Source organism: Gavia stellata, chromosome 2 (genome assembly GCF_030936135.1).
Source record: "Gavia stellata isolate bGavSte3 chromosome 2, bGavSte3.hap2, whole genome shotgun sequence".
Taxonomy (NCBI): Eukaryota; Metazoa; Chordata; class Aves; order Gaviiformes; family Gaviidae; genus Gavia; species Gavia stellata.
In genome coordinates this window covers 52,382,904-52,409,476 of record NC_082595.1, presented here as the reverse complement: position 1 = coordinate 52,409,476, position 26,573 = coordinate 52,382,904, and the positions used below count along the sequence as shown (strand labels likewise).

The 26,573-nt window shown below is 37.4% G+C and overlaps 1 protein-coding gene across 1 annotated transcript in view; it reads left to right on the top strand.

Moving 5' to 3' along the window:
- Positions 1-26,573, top strand: part of LAMA2 (laminin subunit alpha 2) — a 287,602-nt gene that overhangs the window by 55,672 nt on the left and 205,357 nt on the right. Inside the window, exons 5-12 of the mRNA XM_059831458.1 lie at positions 207-386; positions 2,594-2,683; positions 4,945-5,062; positions 6,748-6,926; positions 8,289-8,388; positions 16,883-17,043; positions 20,700-20,840; positions 22,221-22,394. Of these exons, the coding sequence (XP_059687441.1) occupies positions 207-386; positions 2,594-2,683; positions 4,945-5,062; positions 6,748-6,926; positions 8,289-8,388; positions 16,883-17,043; positions 20,700-20,840; positions 22,221-22,394 (1,143 nt within the window). The remainder of the gene's footprint in view (positions 1-206; positions 387-2,593; positions 2,684-4,944; positions 5,063-6,747; positions 6,927-8,288; positions 8,389-16,882; positions 17,044-20,699; positions 20,841-22,220; positions 22,395-26,573) is intronic.

Below are 26,573 nucleotides of genomic sequence, written 5' to 3'. Positions count from 1 at the left end.
CAAAATGTTTTTACTGTAAAGCCTCTCCATACCTGGGGTCTGTGAGTACATGGAATATTTTTGTGGGGAAATCCGCTTTCTAAAGAAAGAAGGTATTTTACCTTTACAAAGGCATTCACACAGTGCCTTTAGTGGTATTTGTTGGCATAATCATGGCAGCATTCCTGTCATCTAATTCCTTATTGCTTTAATAATTCTGTCTTCAGATTCACACTTCTCTAATTAATGGACGGCCTAGTGCTGATGATCCTTCACACGCATTACTAGAATTCACCTCTGCTCGCTTTATTCGCCTGAGATTTCAGAGGATACGGACGCTAAATGCTGATTTAATGATGTTCGCACACAAAGATCCAAATGAAATTGATCCCATTGTTACCAGGAGGGTAAGTTCTGGCAAAACAGTAGAAATGCATGTGTAGAAGTTCTCATAGACTTGTAAATGCTGTACCTGCCTTTGTTTGCCATAGGAAATTTTGGGACATGTTGAGTACCTGTTGTTATCTGTCAAAATCCTGGTGTTAAAGGATTCCCTCTTCACAGTATTTTGTTATCTTCTCTATAGCAGAAGTAACAATTTTGTCTTTTCTGCTTAATAGTGTTATTAACATACATAACATGCTTATTACCATAAGCATACAGCTCCTTTGGCTGTAAACATTCAGATGCAGGTAATTGGCAAGTGGTTGCTGTTAGATAATGTTCTCTTGCCTCTTCTGCTGCTCAATTATTCTCTCTCTTTAACATTCCTTGAACATTTACTTTGAGTAGAATTTCTACTAGTGGTACTATAACTAGTAGTACTGCCTGAATGCAACGCTTTCAGCATTATTATATGATTGTTGCTAACACTAAAATTTTCACATTGTGCTTTAGCTTAAAAGAAGGGATGCAGCCCTCAAACTAACAACATACCCCTCTCTTCATCACTGTTTCTTGTGTGTGCATGCCCCGATCTCTTCTTTCCACAGTCCGTACTTTCTTCCTATGCCATATCACCCTGTTTTCCTACTGCTCAAATGTTGTGCGTTATTCTATTTTTCCTCTGATTTTTCTAGTAACCATTCTTAAAAGCTGTTTTGGGGGATGTATACCTTTCCACATTTTTTCTTTCTGCTTACTTCCTCTTTCTGTTGATCATCTTATTTTTCATCTTTTTTTATTTTATTTTTTTAGGGTACCACTGTAGTAAGTCCTGTTATGAAGGGGGAGTATATTTATTCTTGGCTTTAATTAATACCATTTATCAATGGGGGATAACTGCAAAGAAAATTTGCTTCTTCTGTTCCATATTTCTGGTTTCCATTTCTTCCTCCAACTACGTAAAGTACTGGCTATTTCTGAAAGGTTGGAATGTGCCATTCTGTTTTGTGTTACAAACCCAGAAACCTTCCAGCTGAGTGCGGTTATTGCAGCCTCACTAATCCTGGAAACTGCGCGCAAATTTAATAATCTGATTCTAAGTGATCAGAAACACAAAACTGAAGCCAGGTAAGAACCCAATTCACGCTTTAAAAATCACTGTATACTCATGAAAACCTAGTGCAGCACAATCCACAGATTTCTCAAACCAACAAAGAACAGCAACTTCTGTATGGCATCTCTCCATGAAGTGATCCTCAAAGGAAGGAGGACCTGAAGGTGCAACTAAAATTTGCCATCCTTGTCTGGCTTTCCCTATAGAAGACATTAGACAAGCCACTGTTTCACAAAGCAGGAAACAAAGGGTACCCACAGATGATACATCATCTGTGTGGTAGAAGGTTAACTGTGAATGATATGAGTTCCCATTTTGTTTGATATATTTATTAATGATCTGAAAAAGAGATTGAATACAGAAACAGCAAAATTTGCAAATAGAGTATGTTTGTTTTGATTAGCCAATTGTTAGGATGTCACAGGACCAAAATAGATTAAAATGGAGAAGATGAAATGTGAGATTCATTTTTTACAAGATGTCATAATACATGAGTATAAATATCTTTACATCCTTCTTTCTGGTTAGAGCTATTAATCCCCATCAAAGAAAAAATAGAAATGGTCAAATGGCAGAGCAACAGGTCAAAAGTTATTTAAATCTCAATAATGAAGACTATTCCATAGTCACTCAGAAGACCAATAGTGAAAAACAATGCTTCTTTCCACAGTCCAGTGAATGCCCAAGTAAGATCCAACTAAGGTGAACAAAGGTGTTTCTTTCTTAGTTTTTGTTCTAGCCTCTCTTCTCCCCATCATCATGCCTTTACCTTTTCATGTTTTCTGAAGGGAATAAATTCTGTAGCAATTGACTTTTCATTATCCAGTGTGCACATAGCCTTTTCCTATGCTCGTGTTTGGTGCGTGCTGTGCATAAGTTGACAAGACTCTTGTGACTTCAAACAAATGGAACTGTGCCAATTTATACCCTTTCTTTCACTGAGCCTGAATCTGTTGATCAAGACGCAGCTTGGATTACACTGTCTGCTATATTTGTAACAGATCAAAAAAGAAATAAAACAGGTCCTGACAGTTTTGTCACCAGAAATTAATTCTGTAGTTTGGCACCTGCATTTTACAATCCACTTAGCAATTAGATTTCTGTTTTGTCTTACAGTATTACTATTCTATAAAAGATATCTCTGTTGGAGGCATGTGTATATGTTCAGGCCATGCGAAGGCTTGTCCACCGGATCCAGTGACCAATGTATGTATTTTCCTTTTTTTTTTATTTTTTAACTGTGCCGTATTCGTAGGGTGGAACATGAGAGAAAAATCTTGATATTCCTTGGAGTTCTGTGAATTTATGTCTGTTCTTCACCTAGAAGAACAGTCAGAAGCAGTGCAAGGATGAAACAGAGCTGGCAACCAGAGTAATAAACATTCATACAATGTCAGCACAGGCTTTCTCTGAAATGAAAGAGTAGGTTTCAGATTATTCAGCCCATATTGAAAGTTTCCTAAGAACAACAGAAATTCAAGTTACGTTACATAGCTGTAGAGATGAGCACTAACAGTCGGTCTTTCTTTTCCGTATTGATATTAATCAAGGTGTTTCCTAAATGACTGCCAAGTATTTAATTGATACTTGCAAACAAATGATGGCTCTAGAATGGTGCATTTACTATGCAGGAAATATTAATTGAGTGATCAGTCAAGGCAGTCTAGAAAATCATGAGCTGTTTATAATGTCTTCCAACTTGTAGCTTTCTTTTTGCACCATTAATAAACACATAACCAATATAATTGAAATATAGAAATATAATTTGTTACTGTTGGTCCAAATCTATGCACACATTATCACTAATAAAGAATTTCCAATCTGCTAGTATTACTGATGTGCCACAATGTGGGATCTCTTCATATACTATTCACTTAAGTAGGAGCTTTGTAGTATTTAACAGAAAATCTTGATTGTGTATGACATTAAGCCATTGTGTATGAACTGATAAAAAAAAAACCAAACTGCAAGAAAGCTTACAGAGAATGCATTTACAGTTCTAAGCAGTTTCCATGGTTCCTTGTAAAAATTTTACAAACTCTTTGGTTTAATCCTTCTAAGCCTTTTCTGTGATGATGTGTATAGCAAGTGTTGAACTATTGTTTCAGATGGCCTTAGTTATTAAACTGCAGCATTGTCTCAGTGCCATCTGTTAGAATTGGGCCTACCTCAGAAAATAAGTGCTGTTACTGCGATTAATACATTCTTCAATTCAGACAGTTTGGCTACTAGATAAGTAAGATAAAGGCATTTTGACAAGTGTGGTGTCTTGTTTTGCAGGATGACAAATATGTATTTGTTGGCTGACCAGTATAAAAAATAGCATAAGTGAAACAACTCAAGCCATAAGACATTTGGAGTATTTGGTTTAGCTCTCCAGGGACTCTCTTTAGACTGAGCCATACCAAAATAGGTGGGCTTTGGCTTATAAACACCATGGCTGTAGTTAGCACAATGAATTTTTCCCCTAGCTTTACAAAGAATAAACTTGCTTGAATTTACTGCCCTGCTTTTCTGAAGCATTCCTTAACTTAAACTTGTTTTGCAAGATTTATGCTTTGTCCTGTGAGTCACAGAATTTCTCCAGGTTATCTTGCTGCTTTGAACTTGAGTGGCTTCACAAGGACCACAGAGAATCCCCTCCACTGAATAACTATTGGGAAGGCAATTTTTGCTCCTCATTCCTCCAAACTACAGTTTCTTTTATCTTTTCCAAGCTGCTTCTGTGGCTCAGAGAGTTTGGGTGTTCCCTACAGCAATATTTTCATTCTGGGACTAAGCTGGGACTAAGGTGGTCTGCTGAGAAACTGAAAAGTGACTGAAAGGCTGGTGCTGCTCTCATCTCTTATTAGTTTAAAAACTTCTGCTATCCCTTACATAGAATTAATTATGCAGTCAGAAGTTTACGTGATGAGTTGGGTCATCCAGTAAAAAAATAATGCTAACGTTAAAAGCCAGTTTTTATTGGATCAGCCAACAGAGTTGATTTCACTCTGCAGCTGCAGGATTGCTACATCTAAGGGAAGGGTGGAGAATGACTCACTCCTTCTAGTATAAGCTAGCTATCAGATCAGTTTTCCTGTAATGGGAAGCTGTATCTGAGGGCTACCAGCACTTTGGCTTATTTGCTGTATTGGGGAACTTTCATTCTCCCATCCTCCTTTCTTCAGCCAGTTGGGATTAGATTCTCCTACATTCTTAGATTCTCCTTAGATTCTCTGGCCACCTGTCTTCCTTTGCATCGTGGCTGTTTTCTTAAAACAGAGCTATAGAAGTTAAAGACACTCTTTTGTCTGTCACTTGGTGAATGCAGGATACATAAATGAATAAAAATGAATAAACAGAGGAATTACAGAGTATAGCCATTCTTAATGTTTTCCCAATTTGAACTGGAATGCATATTATGTACATGGACAGATTCTTCAAATCATCACATAGTGTAAATATTTGTTTTTCTTTTAAATTAGAAATCCGTCTGTCAGTGTGAGCACAACACATGCGGAGAGACATGTGATCAGTGTTGTCCTGGTTTCAATCAAAAGCCTTGGCATGCTGGCACTTTCCTGGTTAAGCATGAGTGTGAACGTAAGTTGAAAGCGGTACAGAAGAGAAGGATTATTGCAACTGATGGTGAAAACTGAAATTGGGTCCTACATGATTTTGCAATTAATTTTATTTCTAGCCACATTTGTTTATGAATCAGTTCTTGTTCACTTATTTAGACTGGCTTAAAAGTGTTAACAGAAAAATTACATGTAGAATTGTGATTTTATTGAACTCAGAATATTTCATTGTAACCTGCAGATATTGGTGGAATACTGTATAAAAAAACCATTTTGACTTGTTTACTTTTTGTAATTATGGTGGCTTTGTTTTCATAAAATAACAGGACTGTATCCTGATAAATAAAAAATCTTTTTTACAGATTTTTCATTATATTAAACTTTAAAAGCATGATTTTTGTGTAAATGGCACTTTTATAATGTTCAGCCTTGCTGAAACAAAAAATTTTACATGATCAAAATGCAACTTGAGTTTCTGATTTTTTTAATAGAAAAAACAATGTATCTTGTTTTCCAACATGGAATGAAAACATACCTTGAAATATCACCTTCCCACAGTGTGGGAATTTAAATTTCAGATTTACTGTAGTAAGGATAGTTATAATTGAACTTTAACATCTTACTTCCAAAGTTCACATACCAGTTATATTTCTGAACATAGTGCTCCAATATATGTAAGTGTTCATTCAGTTGTAGGACTGCAGCTGTAGTTTTACCATGAGTGGTTAAAAATAAATAAAAAGAAACAGATATCCCCATACTAAAAGGAGGAATTGCTTATTTGTGTCCTGTAAACTTTGGTCATAGAGGTCTTTGTTTCAGCAGGGACTGTTTCTGTACTGGGAATGCATTCTGGAATGAAATCAGGGTACATTTATTTTCATGTTTAATTTTTAGGAGACACTTCTTATGCCTTGTTGAACCCTCAGTGAACTGTTGTACTTCCATGGTGGAAACAGTTCCCTGGCATCTGGTTCAGATGTGAGGAGAATGACTCCTTACAATGTTGACGAGCTTTGAATTTCTCTTTATGTGGAAATGAATGTTTTAATACCACAGGGGAAGGGGGAGAGAGAGAGAGCGAGGGAGAGAGGTACCTCATTTTCACAGCAACAGATTATTACATTAGCTCTCCTGCATGTGGACCTGAAGCCTAAGAGTTCAAATCTGAACTTCTAAAGAAGTTTCAAGATTGGGAATCCCTTTGTTCTGACCCAGTACTTATATGCATATGTGCAAATCAAGTGTTTTTAGGATGTCTCTCAGCTTTCTTGGAAATTATTTTAATTTACTTATACCATTCTGCTGCTTTCCTTATAATTCCTCTTGTATTTTAAATTAGCTGACTTTTTCATGAGCCATATGTGTGTGCAACCACCGAAAGGTTTCTGGACTATCAATTTGAACAGAAAAAAAACCCTAAAACAAAACAGGAAGAACATAGTTAGGCTGTATCTGTCAACTTCCATACTCCCCCAGACAAAAACATTGAGGAAAAAACACAATATACAGAATTCCAAGCTGTGTTTGTAATGGGACCACCTCACTTTTCACAGCTGAAGTATTAAATTAATGCTTGGATCTGCTATCACTTACAATGTATGCAGCACCGATGATAAAATGTTGAAGGACGCTTTTTAGTACCTTAGTAACAGTGTGGCGTCTCCAGCAGTAAAGTGTTCGCTAACACAGTTCCTTCTCTTCTAGCATGCAACTGTTACGGGAAGACTGAGGAGTGTTACTATGATCAGGATGTTGCAGACAGAAATCAGAGTTTGAATGTCCACGGAGAATACATTGGGGGCGGAGTGTGTGTCAATTGTACAGGCCACACCAGTGGCATAAACTGCGAGACCTGCCTCGACGGTTACTTCAGACCTAAAGGGGTAAACGCGTGTTCTGTTGTCACTTCACTGTAATGCTCGGCATTCAAACCATCACTTCAGCATGGGGAGTTATTAAAAAGAGATGACACAGTTTGGACTGCCATTTTATGAAGGTTAATTTCTAATTCTGACAGTATAGCGGTTGCTTTTCACAGCTGGAAATCTGTAAAGTTAACGCTCACAGAAGTATGAAGGTGAATTGTGTTGATATGAAGGCATGCACTTGAGGTCAGGGCCTCCAGCTTGTATTTCAGTTTATTTTAAGGAGGATGTGGTCCTGTAAACAGAACTTACGCCTCAGTAATGAATTTCAAGATTTGTTATCAAAGATCAAAGAAATATTGCTATATTTGATATTGGAGAGAGGGGTCTGTGATTTTTATTTTTTAAGTGTAATGTAGAATTAATAACCAATGAAATTCTACAGCATCCCATGAATGCGTTTCATTTTCAGTGCAGTGGGAATTGTTTTTTGTGTTTCATCATATAAGGCTGTGTTTTCATCTAAGTTGAAGCTGTCAGAAGATGAATCTTATATTAGGTTGTAGTGCCAATAGGGGCTGTGCCTACACTTTAGACAGCTACACTATTAGTGTGTGTTTAAATTCCTGATATTTTGTCTATATAGTTTCAGTTGGATAAATAATGGCCCTTGGTCTGATTGGTTTTCAATCCTCAAACACAGAAAACATCAGCAAATGACAATAATTATGTTCTCCCCAATATACTGGTTTTAGCCTTAGAGCTTGAGAAAAGGAGTACTGATCTCTTCAACAGCAGGACACTTGATTTTTTTCCTCTGAATGAGGTTATCATCCAGCTAATAGGGATTCTATATGTGTGTGTGTGTGTGTATAGTGTATGTGTATATACCTAGTTCATGCAGAACTTCTAGTTTATATTCCCAGTGTGATATTAGACCAAGCTTTAAGTTTGGTTGAGGTAACCTTTTCAAGGAAATTGTTATATTGTCTAATGTTCACTTTTCTTCACTTACCCTTTTTGTTCAGTTACTGAACAACTGAACTATTTGTCAATATTACATTAGGTAGTGAATGCTTAAAATCTACTTCATTACTTTTATTGATTTTAATGATACAAGGGTCTGTTATATCTCTACACCTGCTTTTTAGTTGAAAACATATTTGTATCTAAATCACTTAAATGTTTCTAAATAAAAATCCAAAATGTAACTTTAATGCCTAGACTGCATGGGCTAAGTTTGGCAACCATCTCATTTTTATTAAAAGTGCAAGCTACCTACACAGAAGTCTTTCTCTCCTTCTTTTTGTTTAAGAAGTAAATAAAAGTTTCCAAATATTAAAGATATGCTTTTGTTTTGTAATCTTTTTGGTTTTATAGGTATTGCCAGATAGCCCAGATCCATGCCAGCCGTGTTCCTGTGATCAAAATGGGTCTTTACATGATACCTGTGTCAAAGATGAGAAACATGCAGAAGGAGGTAAGATCCCTAAAAGATAGTGATGTTAAAGCTTAAGTTCAGCAATGGTCAAAGAAAAGCTGAATCACATTTACGATATTCCTAAAAAAAAAAAGAAATGCTATTTTTTTTTGAAGTTTACTCATGAGAACAATAATCCACCTTCATTCTTATGATACTTTTCCTGGAAACTTAGATATTATGTTCCCAATTTTGCTGAGGCTTCTTTCAGATTCATGGCTTGCAAACTTGGATTCATTTGGAAGAGTATTCCCCATGGAATATATTGGAGAATTTTGGCTTTAAAGAGCTTTCTTCTTTTACAGCAGAGATTAAAACTAGTACAACCATAATGTTTTAACCTCTTTTCCTCTCTAAGCATATTTCCATTTGAAACCTAGAAAAAAATCTGTTTCAAAGGTGTCATATTTATGTGCCATCTATATTGTTAATGTCGAATTGCAAGCAGTTTACCATAGCCCCGTAAAAGCTATCTTCAAATAGAGAATAAAATGCTTCCTTGTGCTTTGGAAACAATGGATTGCCATATTTTATTAGGAGCACAAGTCTTACGAGGAGCGGCTGAGGGAGCTGGGGTTGTTCAGTCTGAGGAAGAGGAGGCTGAAGGGAGACCTCATCGCTCTCTACAATTACCTGAAAGGGTGTTGCAGAGACGTGGGTGTTGGTCTCGTCTCCCAAGTGACAGGACAAGAGGAAATGGCCTCAAGTTGCACCAGGGGAGGTTCAGGCTGGATATTAGGAAAAATTCCCAACTCCTCTACCTCCTCCCCCTCTACCACAAGTGGCGCAGGGGAATGAGGAATGGGGGTTGTGATCATAACGGTTCCTCTCTGACGCTCCTTTCTCCTCACACTTTCCCCCAGCTCCAGCGTGGGTCCTTCCCACAGGCTGCCATCCTTTAGGAAAAAAATCTGCTCCACCATGGGTGTTCTTTCAGGAACTATCCACCTGTTCCTTCATGGGGTCTTCCATGGTGTGCAGTGTGGATATCTGCTCCACCATGGTCTCCTCCAGGGGCTGCAGGGGAATCTCTGCTCCGGCGCCTGGAGCACCTCCTCCCCCTCCTTCTCCTCTGATCTTCTCTGACCCGTCTGGCTGAGGGGCTCAGCTGTGCCCTGCAGTGGGTCGGTTGGAGCCGGCTGGAACCAGCCCGGGGCAGGCCCGGCCTCTCCTCACCAGGCCGCCCTGCAGACACCCTCCCCCCCCCCGGCCCTGCTGCCAATGCCTGGGCGGGAACACGCGATACAGTGTATCACGGGGATTGGTAAGACAGGCAGTAGAAGCAGAAGAGAGGATGAATCCCAAAGCTGGAAAAAACACAGCAAGACTGGGCGACGCCTCTACCAAACCTGTGGGTGAGAGTGTACAGGTTACAGATGACAGCCTTAATACAACAAAGAAACCTCTCGTACTGTTAAACAGGACAACTTTTGTTCAAACATTTCCCGCTACTGACATTCGGTGCTTTTGTAAAATACTGAGACTTGTATTTTGAGATGGAAGAATGATTAATTCAAAGAAACGCAATGTCCCACTTGCGTGTTGAGCAGCTGCTTGGTCTCTCGGTTCCTATCTGTTGCTGCTGCAGTCTTTCTTTTCACACCTTCTGTGCTGGCCGCTGGTGCGGGTCGTTCTCCAGGGGCCTGGCAGCTGGAAGGCGGTTAATAGCCTGTCAGCTCTTCCCTCATGGAGAGAGGGAAGCAAAAAGATAAAGACATTTTTCCATCTTGTTTGGTTATCAGTAACAGCGTCATTAGGAGCTCTCATAATGTCTCATTCTTGCCTCTGAGCATTCAACAAATCTAAACCATCTCACAGCTGCTTTCTGAATCTGCTTACGTTTTCTGAATCTGGCTGGGTGGTACTGTGCTTTAACACCTTGCTTCCTGTACCTCCTTGTGCACTTTTAATCCTCTGATCTTCTTTCTGGTAAATTCTTCTTTTGCCTCTTTTCTGGAGCTCTCTAGGAAGAGAGTAAAGCTCCTGTTTGGACCTCTCCTTTCCTTTCTGGCTTTTTCTCTATTGTCTCCATCCATCTAATCTAAAGGTTGTTAACTGTGTCTTTCTAATAAATCAAGAAATGTGTCATGCCGCCATCTTGAAGATAACATATCCAAAATTGGATTATCTCTCTCTGTTTCGCCTCCTTTCACTTTTATTGGCAAGAGGCCAGTCCTGCTGATGTAGCCCCAGGCATTCAAACAAGATTCGTATCTCAGTAGTTCCTCCAGTCCCGAGAACCAGAGAGTTCTTTTGTTTTCACAAAACTAAAACTCTCATCATTTTCTGTCTTGACTGTAACCAGCTTCTCCTGATCTTCCTGAAACTTAACTCATTCAGCTGCAATTGGTTAGAGGCCTGTTGCTTTTCAGCACGTTAGAATATTCTTAATCTCATTTGACTCTGCTGTTTGTAATGCATAAGGTAACTTTTTCCTTTATTGCTTTTTAAACCCATTGATGTCTCCTCTTTCCAACTTATTTACTGTAGAGGTTATTCTGTGTTTTTAAACTTCTTCTTCTCATATATGACAAGTGCAACAATTGTTATTTAGGTAACAGACATCATATACAGAATTCCCTCCTGAAAGTAGTCCATGCATTTGTTCCTGAAACCAGTTGTCTGTGTCCTGCCCAGTCCTGGGAGTCCACTGAGAAGTGGACAGTTTGTACTGTCTAGACAGTGGCCAGAGGACAATTCTGATATTTATCTTATTTTATTTACCTATATTAAGACCACAAGAACAAAAATAAGTCAGCTCTACACATAGCTCAGCTTTATAGCCATTCTCCCTACAATGGTGCTGTTCTTTGCTCCTTGTTCTTTCTATTTATTTACTTTTCTTTACTTCTTGTTGTATTAAATAAGGTTCCAGCACATTAGGAAAACTGTTTATTTCTTGCACATTATGTTTGATTATAGTGTTTGGACTGGCGGGCCAGATTTGTGACTGTAACGTTGTATTCAACAGAAAAAGACACAATAATGTTAGTTGAAAGAAAAAGCCTTTTTAATATTTCTTTTAAGGAAAGATTTTTGTGGTAAGGGAAGAGGTTGTGTTAGAATCAAGAGCAGGTCTGGCTATAATTTTTAGCGTAAAACTATCCTGAAAGCAGATAACTTTTTACCTTTTTTTTTCTTCTCAAATTTATATTCAATACCCTGATAAAATTCTTTTTACTGTACACTGCTCACCCTGGGCAGCAGTTGGGTTTGAAGCACTGGGGAGCCTTCATAAAGGAAAGGCTGGAAAGCTCGATCTGTCTGAAGGAATCTATCTATTCACCTGTGAAACAGAATGAATACACACTGAGTAGGTTGAAATACATCTCAGAGTTTGCTGGCTGGTTGTTTAAGGATAAAGTGTTTGCTTGGTGTAAGATGGGAATATGCTTCTTAAATGTGTGGTACACAAATGAGTCAGGAAGATTAAAACCATTAAACTAAAATGGAAATAAGGAAAATCACTGGAGATATAAAGTCATTGTGAACAGTTCTCAAGGAAAATAAAGCTGGAGGCTGTACATTCTCTGTGTGCTTGAAAACTGTAGGTAAGCAACAACTAAAATGGAAAATTGTAGCAAGTACCATAATAACAGCTACATCAATGAAATGCAACAAGAGGATTTAAATGACTGCATCCTGTAGTCATCATCAGGTTTCAGTAGCTAAGAGAAGGGCATGAAGGAGTCGCTTCATAAATGACCAGGCATTGTTTCAGGAAAAAAAGAAGTATTTTTGTGTATAAAGTATGTGTAATTTCCATTTTGATCAGCCTAGTGTAACTTTATCCTCACATGTTTCACTCAGCATTCTGAAACGAAATATTATTATTATTATAGCTTGTATAGTGTATTTTTGCTTTTGAATCTTCAAGAATGTTTTTCAAATAGTCTTTCATAGCAACGTTTTACGATATGTTCATGAGCAATATAGAAAAGATAGAGCCAGAAACTTGTAATAAATCACAGTATTTTTGCACACTGTGGTATTGATAAAATAAAGTGATGAAAATGTCTCTAGGTTTTGTAACTGAAAGGCAATAATTTTAAAACTGAACTTGTCCTCCTGTGTCCAATCCATCCTAATAATAAGTAAACTTGACCATTGCTGATATTGCGATCACTTGCAATTGTCCATACAGAAGCGAAGGTGGAACCTATACATTTGGAACTACTCTGTACTCCAGTAATTAGGCTTTCTCAGTGAATCAGTACTTTTGTTTCAAGCTGTAGTGGCTAGATTTTAACAAATAGCCATTTTACTTGGCTTTTAAGCACCTGCAAGAGCTGTGAGGTTTAGAAACTGGCAGAGTTTTGTGACTCAGTCTTCACTGCATGCTATCATGCAGTGAAGTTTTTTCCCTATTGCCTCTATGTACAGTATAGTCCCAATGCAGATGTTTATTTTTGCTGAAAAACTTTCTCAGTCATTTTAGGATAAATAAGGTCCAGACATCTTGATCTTTATTCAGGGTTCATAGTACTTTGCTCAGCAAGTAGTCCCACTGACTTCCATGAGATCATTTTTGGAATTTATACACTGTTGAACAGGAGTGAAAAAGGCAGAGGCCAGTCCTGGGATTGCAGGTTTTTTCAAGGGTCTGGTGCGTGCTTTTGCATGCATTTATTTTTGTGCAATTATGAAAGACCGGTAGGCTGGGAGAAAACTGACTGATAAAACTTGTATTTCAAGATGACTCATCCTCTAGGATGAACTTTCAAAGCCTCTGTACACTCAAAGATAGGACAGAAACTGGTAATAATCAGGTAGAAAACAGGAAATAACAGCTTCAACAAATAAAGCCCCATTCAAACAAGGCCTATGAAGTAAATTGACCAAAAGCAAAAGATGTGCTTCTGCTGAAATGTTAGTTCATTACAACAGCAAAAGACTGACATGAAAGTTGCGCCAGGGGAGGTTTAGGCTGGATATTAGGAAAAATTTCTTTACTGAGAGAGTGATGAAACACTGGAAGAGGCTGCCCAGGGAAGTGGTGGAGTCACCATCACTGGAGGTGTTCAAGGAACATGTGGACATGGCTTTGTGGGACATGGTTTAGTGGGCATGGTGGTGTTGGGTTGATGGTTGGACTTGATGATCTTACAGGTCTTTTCCAACCTTAGTGATTCTGTGTTTCTGTGATTCTGTGAAATGTAATTAGGCTGTTGACATAATATGCACTACATACGCACTACAGAAACCTGGTCAAAGATAACCAGTGGGACACTGACAGGAGTTTACATACTGTGCAATACAATGAGAGCCTAGATCTTGCAAGTGCTGTAAATGAAAGGCTGCATTAAGCCAAATAAAATACAGACTAACTGTATCAACAAGTGTAAGAGCTGGAAGAATATATGACAGTTAGTAGTCTCTATGCCTTTCTCTGTTGTGAAGAGTGAGGTCTCTTGATAGATGGTAGGCTGAAGGTTATCCACTACTGTGTATACTGCATAAGAAAGAGGATTGCTGGGCTGGTGACAATGGAGTTTCCAATCCCGGTCTCTCTTCCTTAACTGCAGAGAAAGGAAAGAGCAGAAGAAGGGACAGTTCTTGATGGGGAACTAAAAAAATTGACTGACTGGGCAGTGGAGGAGAGACTATAGATTTAAATGAGTATTTGGGAGTTGTTCCATACTGAGACATTTAATTGAATTTGAGTTTGCTGAGACTTAACTCATGAACCTGAGAATGAGTTCTTGAAACCTTCAAATAAGACTGGTTCACTTCTAAAGAGTTAGACTTCCCTGTGTCTTTTACTGCTGAACCCTGGTGTACAGCACGGTATTTTCATCTGGAAGGAACAGAAGTTTCTCTCATAAGACAAGATTGTCTGGCTAGGATGCATTGACCCAGATTACTAAAGAGCCTGAGACCTGCTGTGCTGTGGGGCCTCGGCAGTGGCTAGTTGAGAGGAGGGTAACTGAGAAATTTGAGAATCAGCTGGACCACAGGCATCAGAACCCACAGAGCACACAGTTTCGTGATAGTAAGTAACACAGAAATTTAATGCGCTGAAATTCTGTATATAATTAGGACAAATCAAGAAGGTGACAGTCAATGTGATGTGCTACAGGAGATCAAAGAGGCTGCAAGGTTAGAGAAGACAGATTCAAATACATCTCTGTATAGATTAACAGATAATATAATTTAAAACTCCTGTAGGTGACTGCTTCTTCAAACAGCTAGTTAGAGAAAACATAGAAAGAAAAGCACCTCTGGATTTATGCATGAAGAACTGGTTTAAAACTCTCCTCTTGAAGGGCAGTCAAATTCAACATTCTGTAGGAATGAGAAGGTCTCTCTAAAAATCAACTTAATCAAAACAAGGAAACTTTTTAAAAGAAAATCGGAATGAACAATGCAAGATTGCTAATTGCAAGCATAGGGTTTATAGACTGCCTATTAGACATTCAGAGAAGATGCATTCCTCTAGTTCAAAATTATTCAAGCAATGCAACTAAGCTGGAAAAAAAAAATCTATTTAAACAATAAAAAAGAAGCTCCCTGAAAAAGCAGAAGTTATATCCAGTTGAGGATAATAGAAAAGGACATAAATTGTGACAGATTCTGGAAAGTCATACTCTTAATAACACATACACATATTTTAAGGAATAATTTGCTAACTGCTTAAATATTGCTGAGAAGTACTTCTTCAGATCAATCAGAATCAAAAAGACTGCTCGAGATTCAAATTCAGTAGGATCTAAATATGATTAAGGTGTAATCAAGTTATAACTGGAGATCTCAAGAAAGAAAATGACATAGCAGAAAAGTTAGATTAATTCTTTGTATCAGTGAATAGAAGAGCGCAGGGAATTTCCCACTTGGGAGTCTTTGTTCATGGGGACAAGTCAGAAGAACTGTCTCAAACAGAAGTCTCAGGTTTAGAGCAAGCTGATAAATGAAGAATAAAAATTCATCAGGCATAATATCGTATTTATCCACGGCTTCTGGATGTAGTTAAAAATGGAGTTGCTTGAAGCATTTAAATATAAGTTATAATACTTTTTAAAACTTACATTAGTATTACATAAATAGAAACTGTTTATCCAATTTGTAAAAGAAAGGCAGAGGGTTCCAGGAAACTAAAATCAGAAGGTCTGATTTCTGTACCAAGCAAATTAGTAGAACTACAATAAATGATTTATACCATTTCTGAACTGTGGCAAAAATGGGCAAAACTCAAGATCAGTTTTATTGTAGAGGACAGTGTGTGTGCCTTATGAATATGTTTGTGAACAAAGGATCATTTGATTAATATTGTATTTTGATTTTCAAAAAGTTTTGACAAGATCCTTCACCAAAGACCATGAAAGAAAGTGTAATAGAATCAGGAGGAAAGGTTCTTTCATGGATTAGTACTTGGTTAAAAGGATAAATGGACCGTTTTCACAGTGATGATCAATATGAACTGTTGAAAATATTTAACCTGGAAAAGGGATGAGTAGGAAGATGACAAAGTTAGCAAGTACAAAATCTTTCAGCATAGATAAATGAAAGAACTGCAAAATGTTCATAAAGATCTCAAGACAGTCAGTGGCTGGGTAGTAAAACAACTGATGAATTTCTGTAGCAGTTAAAGGAAAAGTAGAACACAGAGAAAAGCAGTTCTACTTGTACATTGATTACAGTGATTTCTGAAACAGCTCTTAGAATTACCTTGGGCTGTGCCCTGAATGGTGGCTGAGCAGTAGTCAAAAAGGTCAACAGAGCCTTAGGAAGTATTACTGACATTTAAAATATTACTGGTTTAAAAAACAAAATTGAAACAATCATCAAACCATTTATAGGTCCACACTATGCACTCCCTTCCCCTTAAATAGTTTATTACAACTGGAAACGGTGCAGAGAAGGGCAATAGAGATTTTCAGCCATACAAAGCAGTTTCTGTGTAAAGAGATATTAAATAGGCTTAGGAGTTGTTGGCGTATGAAATAAAAATGTCATGTGGGACATGATAGAGGTATATTGAAATCACAGATGACATGGAGAAAGTGAATAGGGAATGGTTACTTGCTGTCTTCCATGATATGAGAATTAGAGGGCAATAAATACAGGTTTAACTCACATCAGTGTGTTCCTTCACACTACACGTGGCTAAATGTCAACTTACTGCTAGGGAGCTTTATGGATTCTGAAAGTAAAAGCATGTTAAAGACAATTAGGTGAATTAATGGAAGCGAAGTTTTTCAGGGACTGTTAAGATGCAAGGAAGTAGGGAAAAGTTTCGGTTTAGAAGATCTCTAATAAACAGATTTCTGGAAGCTCAGAATTCAAATCACTATATACTTGCTCTGTTCTTACATGCTTTATTCTAGCCTCTCTCAGACAGGATACTGAGTTAAATAGACATATGGTCTGACCCACAGTAAATGCCCTTATGTTACACCTACTGAAGTTCTTGCTTTCAGCGCTCTAACACACATATCTGATAATGATAATAATAATGATAAATCAAATGTCTCATGTTTTCTCCCTTTTCCCATAGATATGTTACCTGGTTTCTGCCACTGCAAGACTGGCTATGCAGGAGAGAGCTGCAATAGATGTGCCTTGGGTTATATAGGATATCCTGAGTGCCTGCCCTGCAACTGCTCACTGAAAGGAAGTGTGAATGTTGACCCTTGTGTAGGTCCCTGCATCTGCAAGGTATGGATGCCAAATTCTTCTGAGCCATAGGAAGATACTAATGATATTGAAAGATTGCAATTAATGGTTTTCTATCATACAATAGTGTTCCACTGTCCTTCCTAGCTGTGTTAGTATCTATGTATATTAGTCACTTCTCATAGAACACTTGTTCTTGGTCCTGTAAAGTCTTAGATTGTCTTGTGTCATCTCAGTACTCACTGTAATTAACATAGGTACCTAGGAGCCTGCTGCCAGTCATACAAGTCCTTAGAAATCTGTAATGAAGGGATACTTAAGAAGCCTGTGAATCATTTGTTTCAAACTCACATCCTGGTCTACTCAGAAACTATATGTTTAAAGTATTGTGGGCTCTAAAACTACCTGTAATATGACTTCAAAAGAGAAAATGAAGTGAACTGATGATGTATTAAGACAAACAAAAATGTTGCCTTTTAGGAGTTGTCATTAGGGATATAATCTTTCTTGCTAAGTTCCAAACTGAGAGCATTCTTTCCTGCCTTGGGATGGTTGTTTAGAAATCTCCAACATAGTAAAAAAAAAAAATAATCCATCCTTTCTGTAGGATGTATTTCTTAATTTCTAGGAAGAAAATGTAAGAATTATTTTCTCTGTGTGCCTTCATGTACCTCCAGCAAATTATATATTGATATTATAGTGAAATAAAAAACTTCTGAAAACACATGCACTTCTTATAAAATACCTAGTTACCAGAAATGCTTTAGAAACGGTGGTGTTCTGTAAGTCACAGTTGATTAAGTGACCATGAATAGGCCCAAAGGACAATTTACTGTATTGTGGGTTAATTTTTCTGTGTCGTACTTGTGGGAGTTTCCTTCCAGCATTTAATTAATTGAATTAGTCACAAATGTGGATTTAAAAATACTTACATTACGTCCTTAAGTACAAGAATGTACAAAAATACTTCAGTCTATCATCTCATGCTGCATACACACATAAAGGTCTGGTGTGACAGCTGAATAGCACTGAAATCTACTCAGAGAATTACCCTGATTCTCACTTTATGTAACAGTCACATGGTCTCTGTCAGAAATAAAATCTATCCATATTACAGTTCTAATTTCTTAGCTATCAAATCTAGAAGATCAGAAAAGGGGTGCTTTTGCTATATTCTGACTTGAAAGGGAGCTGTGATGAAGGTGTCATATGCCAAATACAAGATAACCACTGCTGAATGATTCTTATTATTATGACATTATTTGTGTAATGGCAAACTGACCTGTTAGTACAATCAGACCAAAATGAACAAATACGGAGTAGAGATAATTGTTGCTATCCCAGAGGGTCCACACTATATATACTTCTTCCTCGCTGTTCATCCTTTGTTTCCTTTCTGCTCCTCTAATCCCTTTTTAAGTGCTTGTGGGAGAAAAATTATACCCTTTGCAGGTAGCTGAGGTACAGATACATGTTTATTTTCACTAGCAATCTTCAAATTCAGATCAAAGCAGGTTATGGTCAAAGGGACACTGAAATCATCAGATTAGTTATGCTCCATATGAAGAATAAATTGGGATGTCTGGACAAGTTGATAGCAGTTGTTAGGAAAAATGCTTCCCTTCTTTTAATCACAACTTTCAATTACATATGATGAGCTCTAAACTTATTAAAGATAGTTTTCTTGTAAAGGAAATTGACTGCTGAAAAACAGTTCTAACTGTAAGCAGCAAAATGCAACAAAGTGGGCATTAGCTTGTTATCTTTACCACATTAGCCAGAGTAAACTGAAGTACAGAAAGGTGAGGGACAAGTATAAATGCCCATTTTATCACTGATTATCTCAGAGAGCTTTCTGAAGGTATATGGTCAAAGTCTCATTTTTGCATAAGTTAAAACTGGACTGAACCCAGTATTCAGAAATAAATGAGGCTGTAAAACATTGCTTCGTTGGCTGAAGGATAAGTTAGATCTCCTTTCCAATTTTGAGTTTTATATATCTATTATCCACTGAATTTGCTGCCTACTCAATAGAGTTATACAGGTTTTACCCACTGATGACATGCTTATGACTGTAGAGTAGGACAACTTTTCATTTAAACACATACTTCTGCTTTGCAGCTCTCTCTCTATTTTACTCTCCCCACTCTGCACACACTAAGCACATCAGCAAGGTCTGAAACTTTTGGGACCAGCGTTCGTAATTCTAGTTAGTAGGATGGTGCATGAAAGCATTTGGGTGCCTGTGAGTTCCCAGTTGTTCCCCACATTATTTTTCATATGAAGCATGAGTAAGTGGATGATTTCAGCATACCTATGGCAATAATATGCATTGATTAATCCTGAGATCACTGGTGAAAATGTAAAAATACCATTCTTTAAATTAATGAGATGTTGAAGTTAAAAGCAATTGACCGATAGCCCTGAGTTGTGTTAAAGAGATTTTTGGTTTGTTGAACAGAGTCCATATGATGTTGTTGAAGGGGAGCATAGATACATCACAGCAACAGAGACAGAGCAAAGATATTTTGCTACACATGTTGTTACTGTATAATTATTGGTGAAAACCTATTTACATTTTCATTTTATCTCCTTCTTTACCTGTCCTTACCCCTTCCTCCTCATTGTCCCTATTTTCTCTTAATCCCTGTGTTCTATCCCTTCTCCCCATACCTCCACATGCTTTGCCCTGCTTTTTCCATCATTGCTAGATCTTAACCAGGAGGCTATCAAACTGCTTTTGGTGACCTTACTTCAGAGCTGTGTATTTCGAGCAATCATAGGCTACACGGCATGGGCAGGCTTTTTATAATGTGTTCATTCTCTGCTGACGTGGAGCCATCAATTTGTTCCTGTGTGCATACCATAGAGCACTGTCTCTGGGATTAAAGAGACTGTATATAACACTTTTGAAAGGGAAAGAATTTTCTGGGCTATCTTGGGAAAAATATTGAATTACTAAGCCAGCACCATAGCATGAGCCTTTTGCAACATACACCTCATAGAAAAGCTAGCTTTATCTTTGCCTGTAGGACAAATTGATTTATTTTGTAAGCTAGCAGGACTTAATGCACAACATAAGCTTTCACTGAAAAATGTAATTACCAAATGCTAAGTTTAAAATTCTTCATGTATGTTTAGTGCCTGGCTTTCTGCAGGGGAAGAGGTTGCAGACTTGGCGGCATGGCTGGCAAACACATGTAGTTATGGAAAGAAGAAATGCAGCCCTTTTAACACTTGGATTTAGCCTGAATTCAGCTACTAATGATAGATGACTGAAAAACTGATACACTGAATGATTGGTACAACTAAGTATATGTACCTGTACTTTGCATCAATTGAGCACGCATAGATTTTATCAGCCATACCTACAAACTACAGTTGTTGAGGCTGTAACATTATGTCCCATGCATCCTTCCCCTCTGACAATCTTAAGTGTAAAGGAGATAAATTAGATTATTCCCTGAAATCGGGTATGTTCATTCATGTAGAAGAAAAATTAAATATCTTATAATGTCCAAACTCCATGTCCTGTTATTTACATGCAGCCATAGTAACTTCTATTGTGTAGAGGATTTGCTACTAATATTCACAAATAAGAATAGTCCTGCATTTATACTCTCCTGCAGATTATAAAGCTGGTGATCTCAAGTTCTAATCTATGACAACTGAAGTAATATTCTAACGTGCATTTCCAGGAACACGTTGAAGGAGAAAACTGTGATCGTTGCAAACCAGGTTTCTTCAATCTGCAGCAAAATAATACCAAAGGCTGTGAGGAATGTTTCTGCTCTGGGAAAACAAACATCTGCACACACTCTCACCTTACCTACAGAAGTGTAAGAAAAATCATACTGTATCAGTCCGTGTCATTTTTTTTGTGTTTCTGTGTGTTGTCACTGTCTATTGTCACCAGAGTGCCTTTTATTATAAAATCATGCATGTTCTTTTATGCCCCATATATTTTTCATCTATCCAAAAGAAAATGCTTGTAAGCTTTGTTTCTCTTCATTGTAAGAAAGTTCTGAAAAAGTGCAGTTGAACAGTGAGAAGTGCAAAATAAGTTACAACAGTCAAAAATGAAGCCATGTGCATAAACACAGTCCCGGAATGTGCATACATAATCATTTCTGAGTTAAATGCAACATATCCATAGGGCAACCTCTTTTCCAGGTCATTATTAAATTTCTAGACCTGAAATAATTAAGAATTTTGAAACATTAAATGTACAACACACAGCTTATGTAAGAAAAAGGGTTGCCCTACAGGGGGCATTTTGAGTGAATTTCTTTTGCATACTGCATTCCTAGGAAAGGATGTGAAAGGGAGATGAACCTACTGTTCTTATTTGTGCTGCAGAAAAATGCTTTTAGCCTACAAATACATGCTAAACTTTAAATTAGTTCTCAAAGCTCAGACACTGATTCCTCTGTAACATATGTATGCTACATATTCATGTCTATAGATAGAGTTTCGGAAGTGTGTTCCAGGTCTACTCACTCTGGTTTTGACTGTACTGGTATGCTTCAAGTCTGTGAGTAAAATCATATATGCCTAGTGTGCTCATTTATATGCCAGCATCTGGAAAATTTTCCAGCCCATGGCTGAGCTGATTTATTGTTCTGCTTGTATCCAGGCTCCAGAAGCCATACTTGTATGAGCAGTGTGCTCTTCTCTGATGATTCATTTCTAGTTATGGGATTTCACAAATTCAAGTTCTGGTGCTTTCCAGCTTTGCTTTGGCTTTCTAAAAAAAGTATATTTGAACTTAGAAGTCGTAAGGCTTTAGAATTACAAATTATTATAAATTATGCTGTCTACAACAATCAGAAAATGTATATCCATTTGTCAGCTCATCTTCTGTACCCTCTGTGACTGATATTATTTATTGAAAACTTGTATAATATTTGGAGATATTCTTACACATGTGTTTGTATGACAGAATTTCCTCCTCGCTCTGGACCATATGAAGCAGAGAAAGAAAATACTTGCAGTTACTTCAAACTACTCAAAAGTTATAACTCCCAGTCACATACAATAAGAGAAAATTTTGCTGTTCTTACTTTGTTGTTTCCTTTGTTCCTAAACTGCTACTATTCATAAAAACCTAATCAGTTTTTTAAAAATGAAAGAATGAGAGGCTGTGACTATTGAAATGACTGATGTCCTGATTCTCATTCAATGTGTTTTGTTTTGGGGTTTTTTTTCTGTCATTATAGATAGAAGACATGAACGGCTGGTATCTGACTGGCTTACCGGGTCTCATCAGAGTTACCCCCAAGCAAAAGGGATTTGGTGAACATCAGCAGTTTAGCATCAGCAATGTGGCTGCGCGAAAAGTACTGCCACAGACTTATTATTGGAGTGCACCCAGTTCTTATTTGGGCAACAAAGTAAGTGCAGATGTTACTTGCCTAAACGCCAGTTTGATTTATTGAGAAAAGAAGTGAGGCTTTGAAGGGAGGTGGAACTGAGGGAAGATTAAGTTGGATAGCTATTTGACCAGCAAAATTGCAAGCAGAAAGGAATCAGGCATGTGGAGTATCTTTGTGAGGCAAAAAGTTAAGTAGAGAAAATTAACTAAGTATCTTTGAACTTGAGCCCTCTTTGGGCTTCTGCTGTCGGGTGTTAGAGAAATCTATGTAGTTCACAGCATTGTTTTTTGAATGAATAAGCTGGTGTGTAGTTCAGCTTGTCCTGTTCTCTTCCAACCTTGTCCACAGCTTTGAAAAGCAGTTCCCTCGTCTGCTTTTCAGAGATGCAAGTTGTGTATCAGATGTTGTGGGGGTGTGTTACAAAACTTTAATGTTTGGCAAGAAACTTGTGTGTGGGGAGCTCTCTGCCCTGGAACTCAGAAAATGCTATTGTAAACTCTGTTCCAGTTCCAATGCGTATATTTATCCAAGTCTGCATGTGTCCATGTGTGCGTGTACACACATATTCATGCCCTGCAAGTTAATACCAAATATTTGCTTTCTAAAGTCTTGGATACTTTAGTGGCCTGACTATCAGGCTTCTCACTGTTAGACTTTCTGCTATCATACATGATACCTTCATGAAAATCTCATTTCCAGAGAGTAGAATTGAGGACTGAATGAGTCCTAAATTTGAAGAAAACTAAACAGCTTTCCATTTACTGTAACCCCAATTAAGCTAAAACTTATCAGAAATGCTAACACTAATACACTTGAGCACATTTTCCTCTGTGGTCTCTGCAGACAGGTCAATCTCTTATTTATTTATTTTCTTCCTGCTGGCTGAAAATCAACATGACAGAAGGTAAGTGAGCATGTTGAAACTAAATAGCATCTTTCCAAAGAATTGGGCATCCTGTTCACGGCTATAAATTGTTAAAGACAGTCAGGCTCATTTAGCTGTGCAAGAGAGAGTTTCTTCTACAATCTTCCATGTCTGGTGAACTTACCCTGAGATATGAACTGATACTTTTCCAGACAGAATTTCATCCTGCTTCTATTCAGTGAGAAAAATAATGGTAAGAATATGCACAGATTATTTGAATGTGGGAGATATTTTTTCAGTGCAATTTGGAGGTCCTTTGTGGTTACTGTCAGATACCGCTGTATGAATGAAGTAATTTACCTTAATAACTGAACCTTATAAATTTTTGATGCTACAATAATACTGAAAGCACTCACAAATTACCACAGTACATCTTAACTGTCGTGTTGCATCATGTAAATTATAGTCATAATGACATGCTTAGGCCATATGATTTATGCTATGGAAAGGGAAATGGAAACAGAATATTGGAGTCCTTATTTGTAAACTCAATAAAACATTTCTCTAAATGGCTGAAACTGGATAAAACCAAATAGCTGAAACTAGATAAAAACATCCTTTCTTGAGAGTGATTGCTAGCTGTGTTATGGTAGAATTTCTTTAAGAATTTTTGTCTTAGGAAATGTGGAGAATGATTTAGGAAATCTTACATCAAGATGAACACTTCTATTGTAATTTATAAACCTTGTGTCACAGAAAAGTGCCTTTCCTTTTTATTGTTAAAGTTATTGCTCTTAAATACTATTCCCCAAAATAAAATCGAGTAACAAAAGGTAGTAACCATCCTGCATTTCCCAGTTTTCAAATATAGCTCAAAAACCTTATTTAAAAGAATTCTTTTAATGTGAATTTGTCATGTTGTGCATATGCCTCGACAATATTGATTGCCATATGTGTGCTATCTGCTTGTTTTACATCCATCTCCAAATGCTTCTTTTGGATGAAAAAAGCATTATAAATAGGATGCTCCTGAGTGTGCAGCCTTGAGCTTTTTCTTTTTTGCCTAAATCACTAGGCTGTGTGATACTGGTCTTTGACTGTGTCTCTAACGAGACATTGTAAATAACAAGAGGCTATAGATGGTACAGGATTCTTGTTCATGTCAGAGTGGGACAAGAATATGAGCAAATTACTTTAACATCACCATATACTTTTAGTATTCTAAATATATATGCTGCTACCAAAACCTAAACCTTGTTGTACAAATACAGATAATTTTTTAAAAGCCAGATATTTTATCTGTCTGACTATATAATATGCATTTGAAATGAAAAATTGAACACTGTTTTTGATGCAGAATACATTTGGGAGTAATCTGGAGTAATTTAATTTCTAGAAATAAAATATCTAGTGGATAATTTGGGAGAACAGATTTCAAATGGCTAGTATTAAGTTTTTAGTAGGTATCATAAAACAGTTTATCTTCTTGCCTGCCTACCTTATCATAGTCTACTGAACTAAGGATTGCAGCAATCATGAGGACTTGTGGTCTGTTAGAGTTTCTAGTTACTGAAAAATTGTCTTATTCTATCAATTCTAATTACATTTTAGGTATTTGAAAGCCTCATTGTGTTTTTGTTAGCAGTTCCTTAAATCATTTTGACAACAGAACTAAAATTTTATTTTAAACTTGTGTCCATGCTAAAATATTTTATAAATGTGCCTGAAAGTGTTATGAGTTAAATTCTGATAGTGTTTGATCGGAGCACAGAGGGGAAAGTATAAAATTAATAAAAAATTAGATACCAAACTCAGCAGGATGATGTGGAACACTTGTTTCTTTAAAGTCAGTGTGGAAGTGTTACAAGTCCGCGATGTTTCAGAAGTCTGACATGATGTATATACTCTACCTCTTTTCCTTTGAGACCTCAGCAAAAAGCAATTTGATAATTTGTATGCTGAGTAGAATCCATTTACGATTAGCCGAAAGAAAACATGATATGGAGCATATCTAAATAAGCATATTACCCACCCACCCACCCCCATGACACACACACATGAGGGGCAGCTGAGGCCACTCGAGAGTCCATGAGGAAACATCCATCTTTGGTTAGAGAAACGCTCTCTGCTTTATTTTCTCTCTGCTGCTGCAATTTTTATGTTCCTTTCTCTGCTAAGGGCCAGCTTTAACCATGAAGGTGGAGATTTACCCTGCCTATTTCAGATGGTTAGGACACTGCTCTTGGTCAGTGGTCACAGGTTAGTTGAGCCTTTAGGTGGAGGCCGTCCCAGAATCCAGGTCTCTGAACATTGTTAGGTCTCAAAACCCAGCAGTCATACAGAAAATAGGTAATACGTCCCCTCTAACTCCTCTATCTGTGTTTTGAGCGGATACTAATGCTGCCATTACTTAAACGTCAAACAACATGATAGAAGCCCTAAAACACCTCTGCTCAAAACCACTATTTGCTTACTGACAGATTTTACTCAGATTGAGAAGTTTCTTGCATCAAATGTTGTTTTATAGGAGTCATTTGAGCTAGATGTACAGCATGATCCCATTCAGTGTAAGTAAAGTTAATGTAATTTGGTCCTTCATGAAGTCAGAGTATGTTGAAAATTAAAGCAAAAGATGCTTGAATAAGGCTTTGTTATCTCTTGGAAAAATTCTCGCACATCATGTTTGTCAATTCCATAGACTTAAGCAGCCGTATGGTGGATACATCGTTCTTTCTCTGACCTCTAGCTAAAACCAAGACAACAGCTGCAAGTTTTGTGTAGAGTCTGTGCATACAGAACAGGAAGGGGACTTTTTTTACTTAACACTGTCACTTCATTTGTTTTGCCTGTTCTTTTATAATTAGCTGTGTAACCTATTTGCTGACTTACAGAAGTCAATGTTTCTTTGAGTCCGGAAATGAAAACACTGTAATAAGCCTGTAGTCAATATGTACAAACTTTAAAAAACTATCAGCCTTTTAAAAGTACTCTACTGTGGAAAGCTAAAGGTTGGGATGGAGTGAGCAGTTCGTTTTGTGACATGTTATCTATTGCAGACTGCTGGAATACCTCATAGGATTAAATATTGAATTATAAAATAATCATAAGCTAGGTCCTTGTGGCTTTTATGTTTATTTCCTTTCATTTGTTTTCATTTCTTAGGCAATTCTGATGCAAAAGGCAGAATAATGCAAAGCAAATTGTAGTCTACAGCTCCCAAAGGGGAGGGAGGGAGTTGAAACCCAAACCATAAAGAAGCGTAAATAATACAATAATCAGCTGGAACAGAAATGCCAGGATCAATTGTCCTAAATTATTAATGCATCTCAACC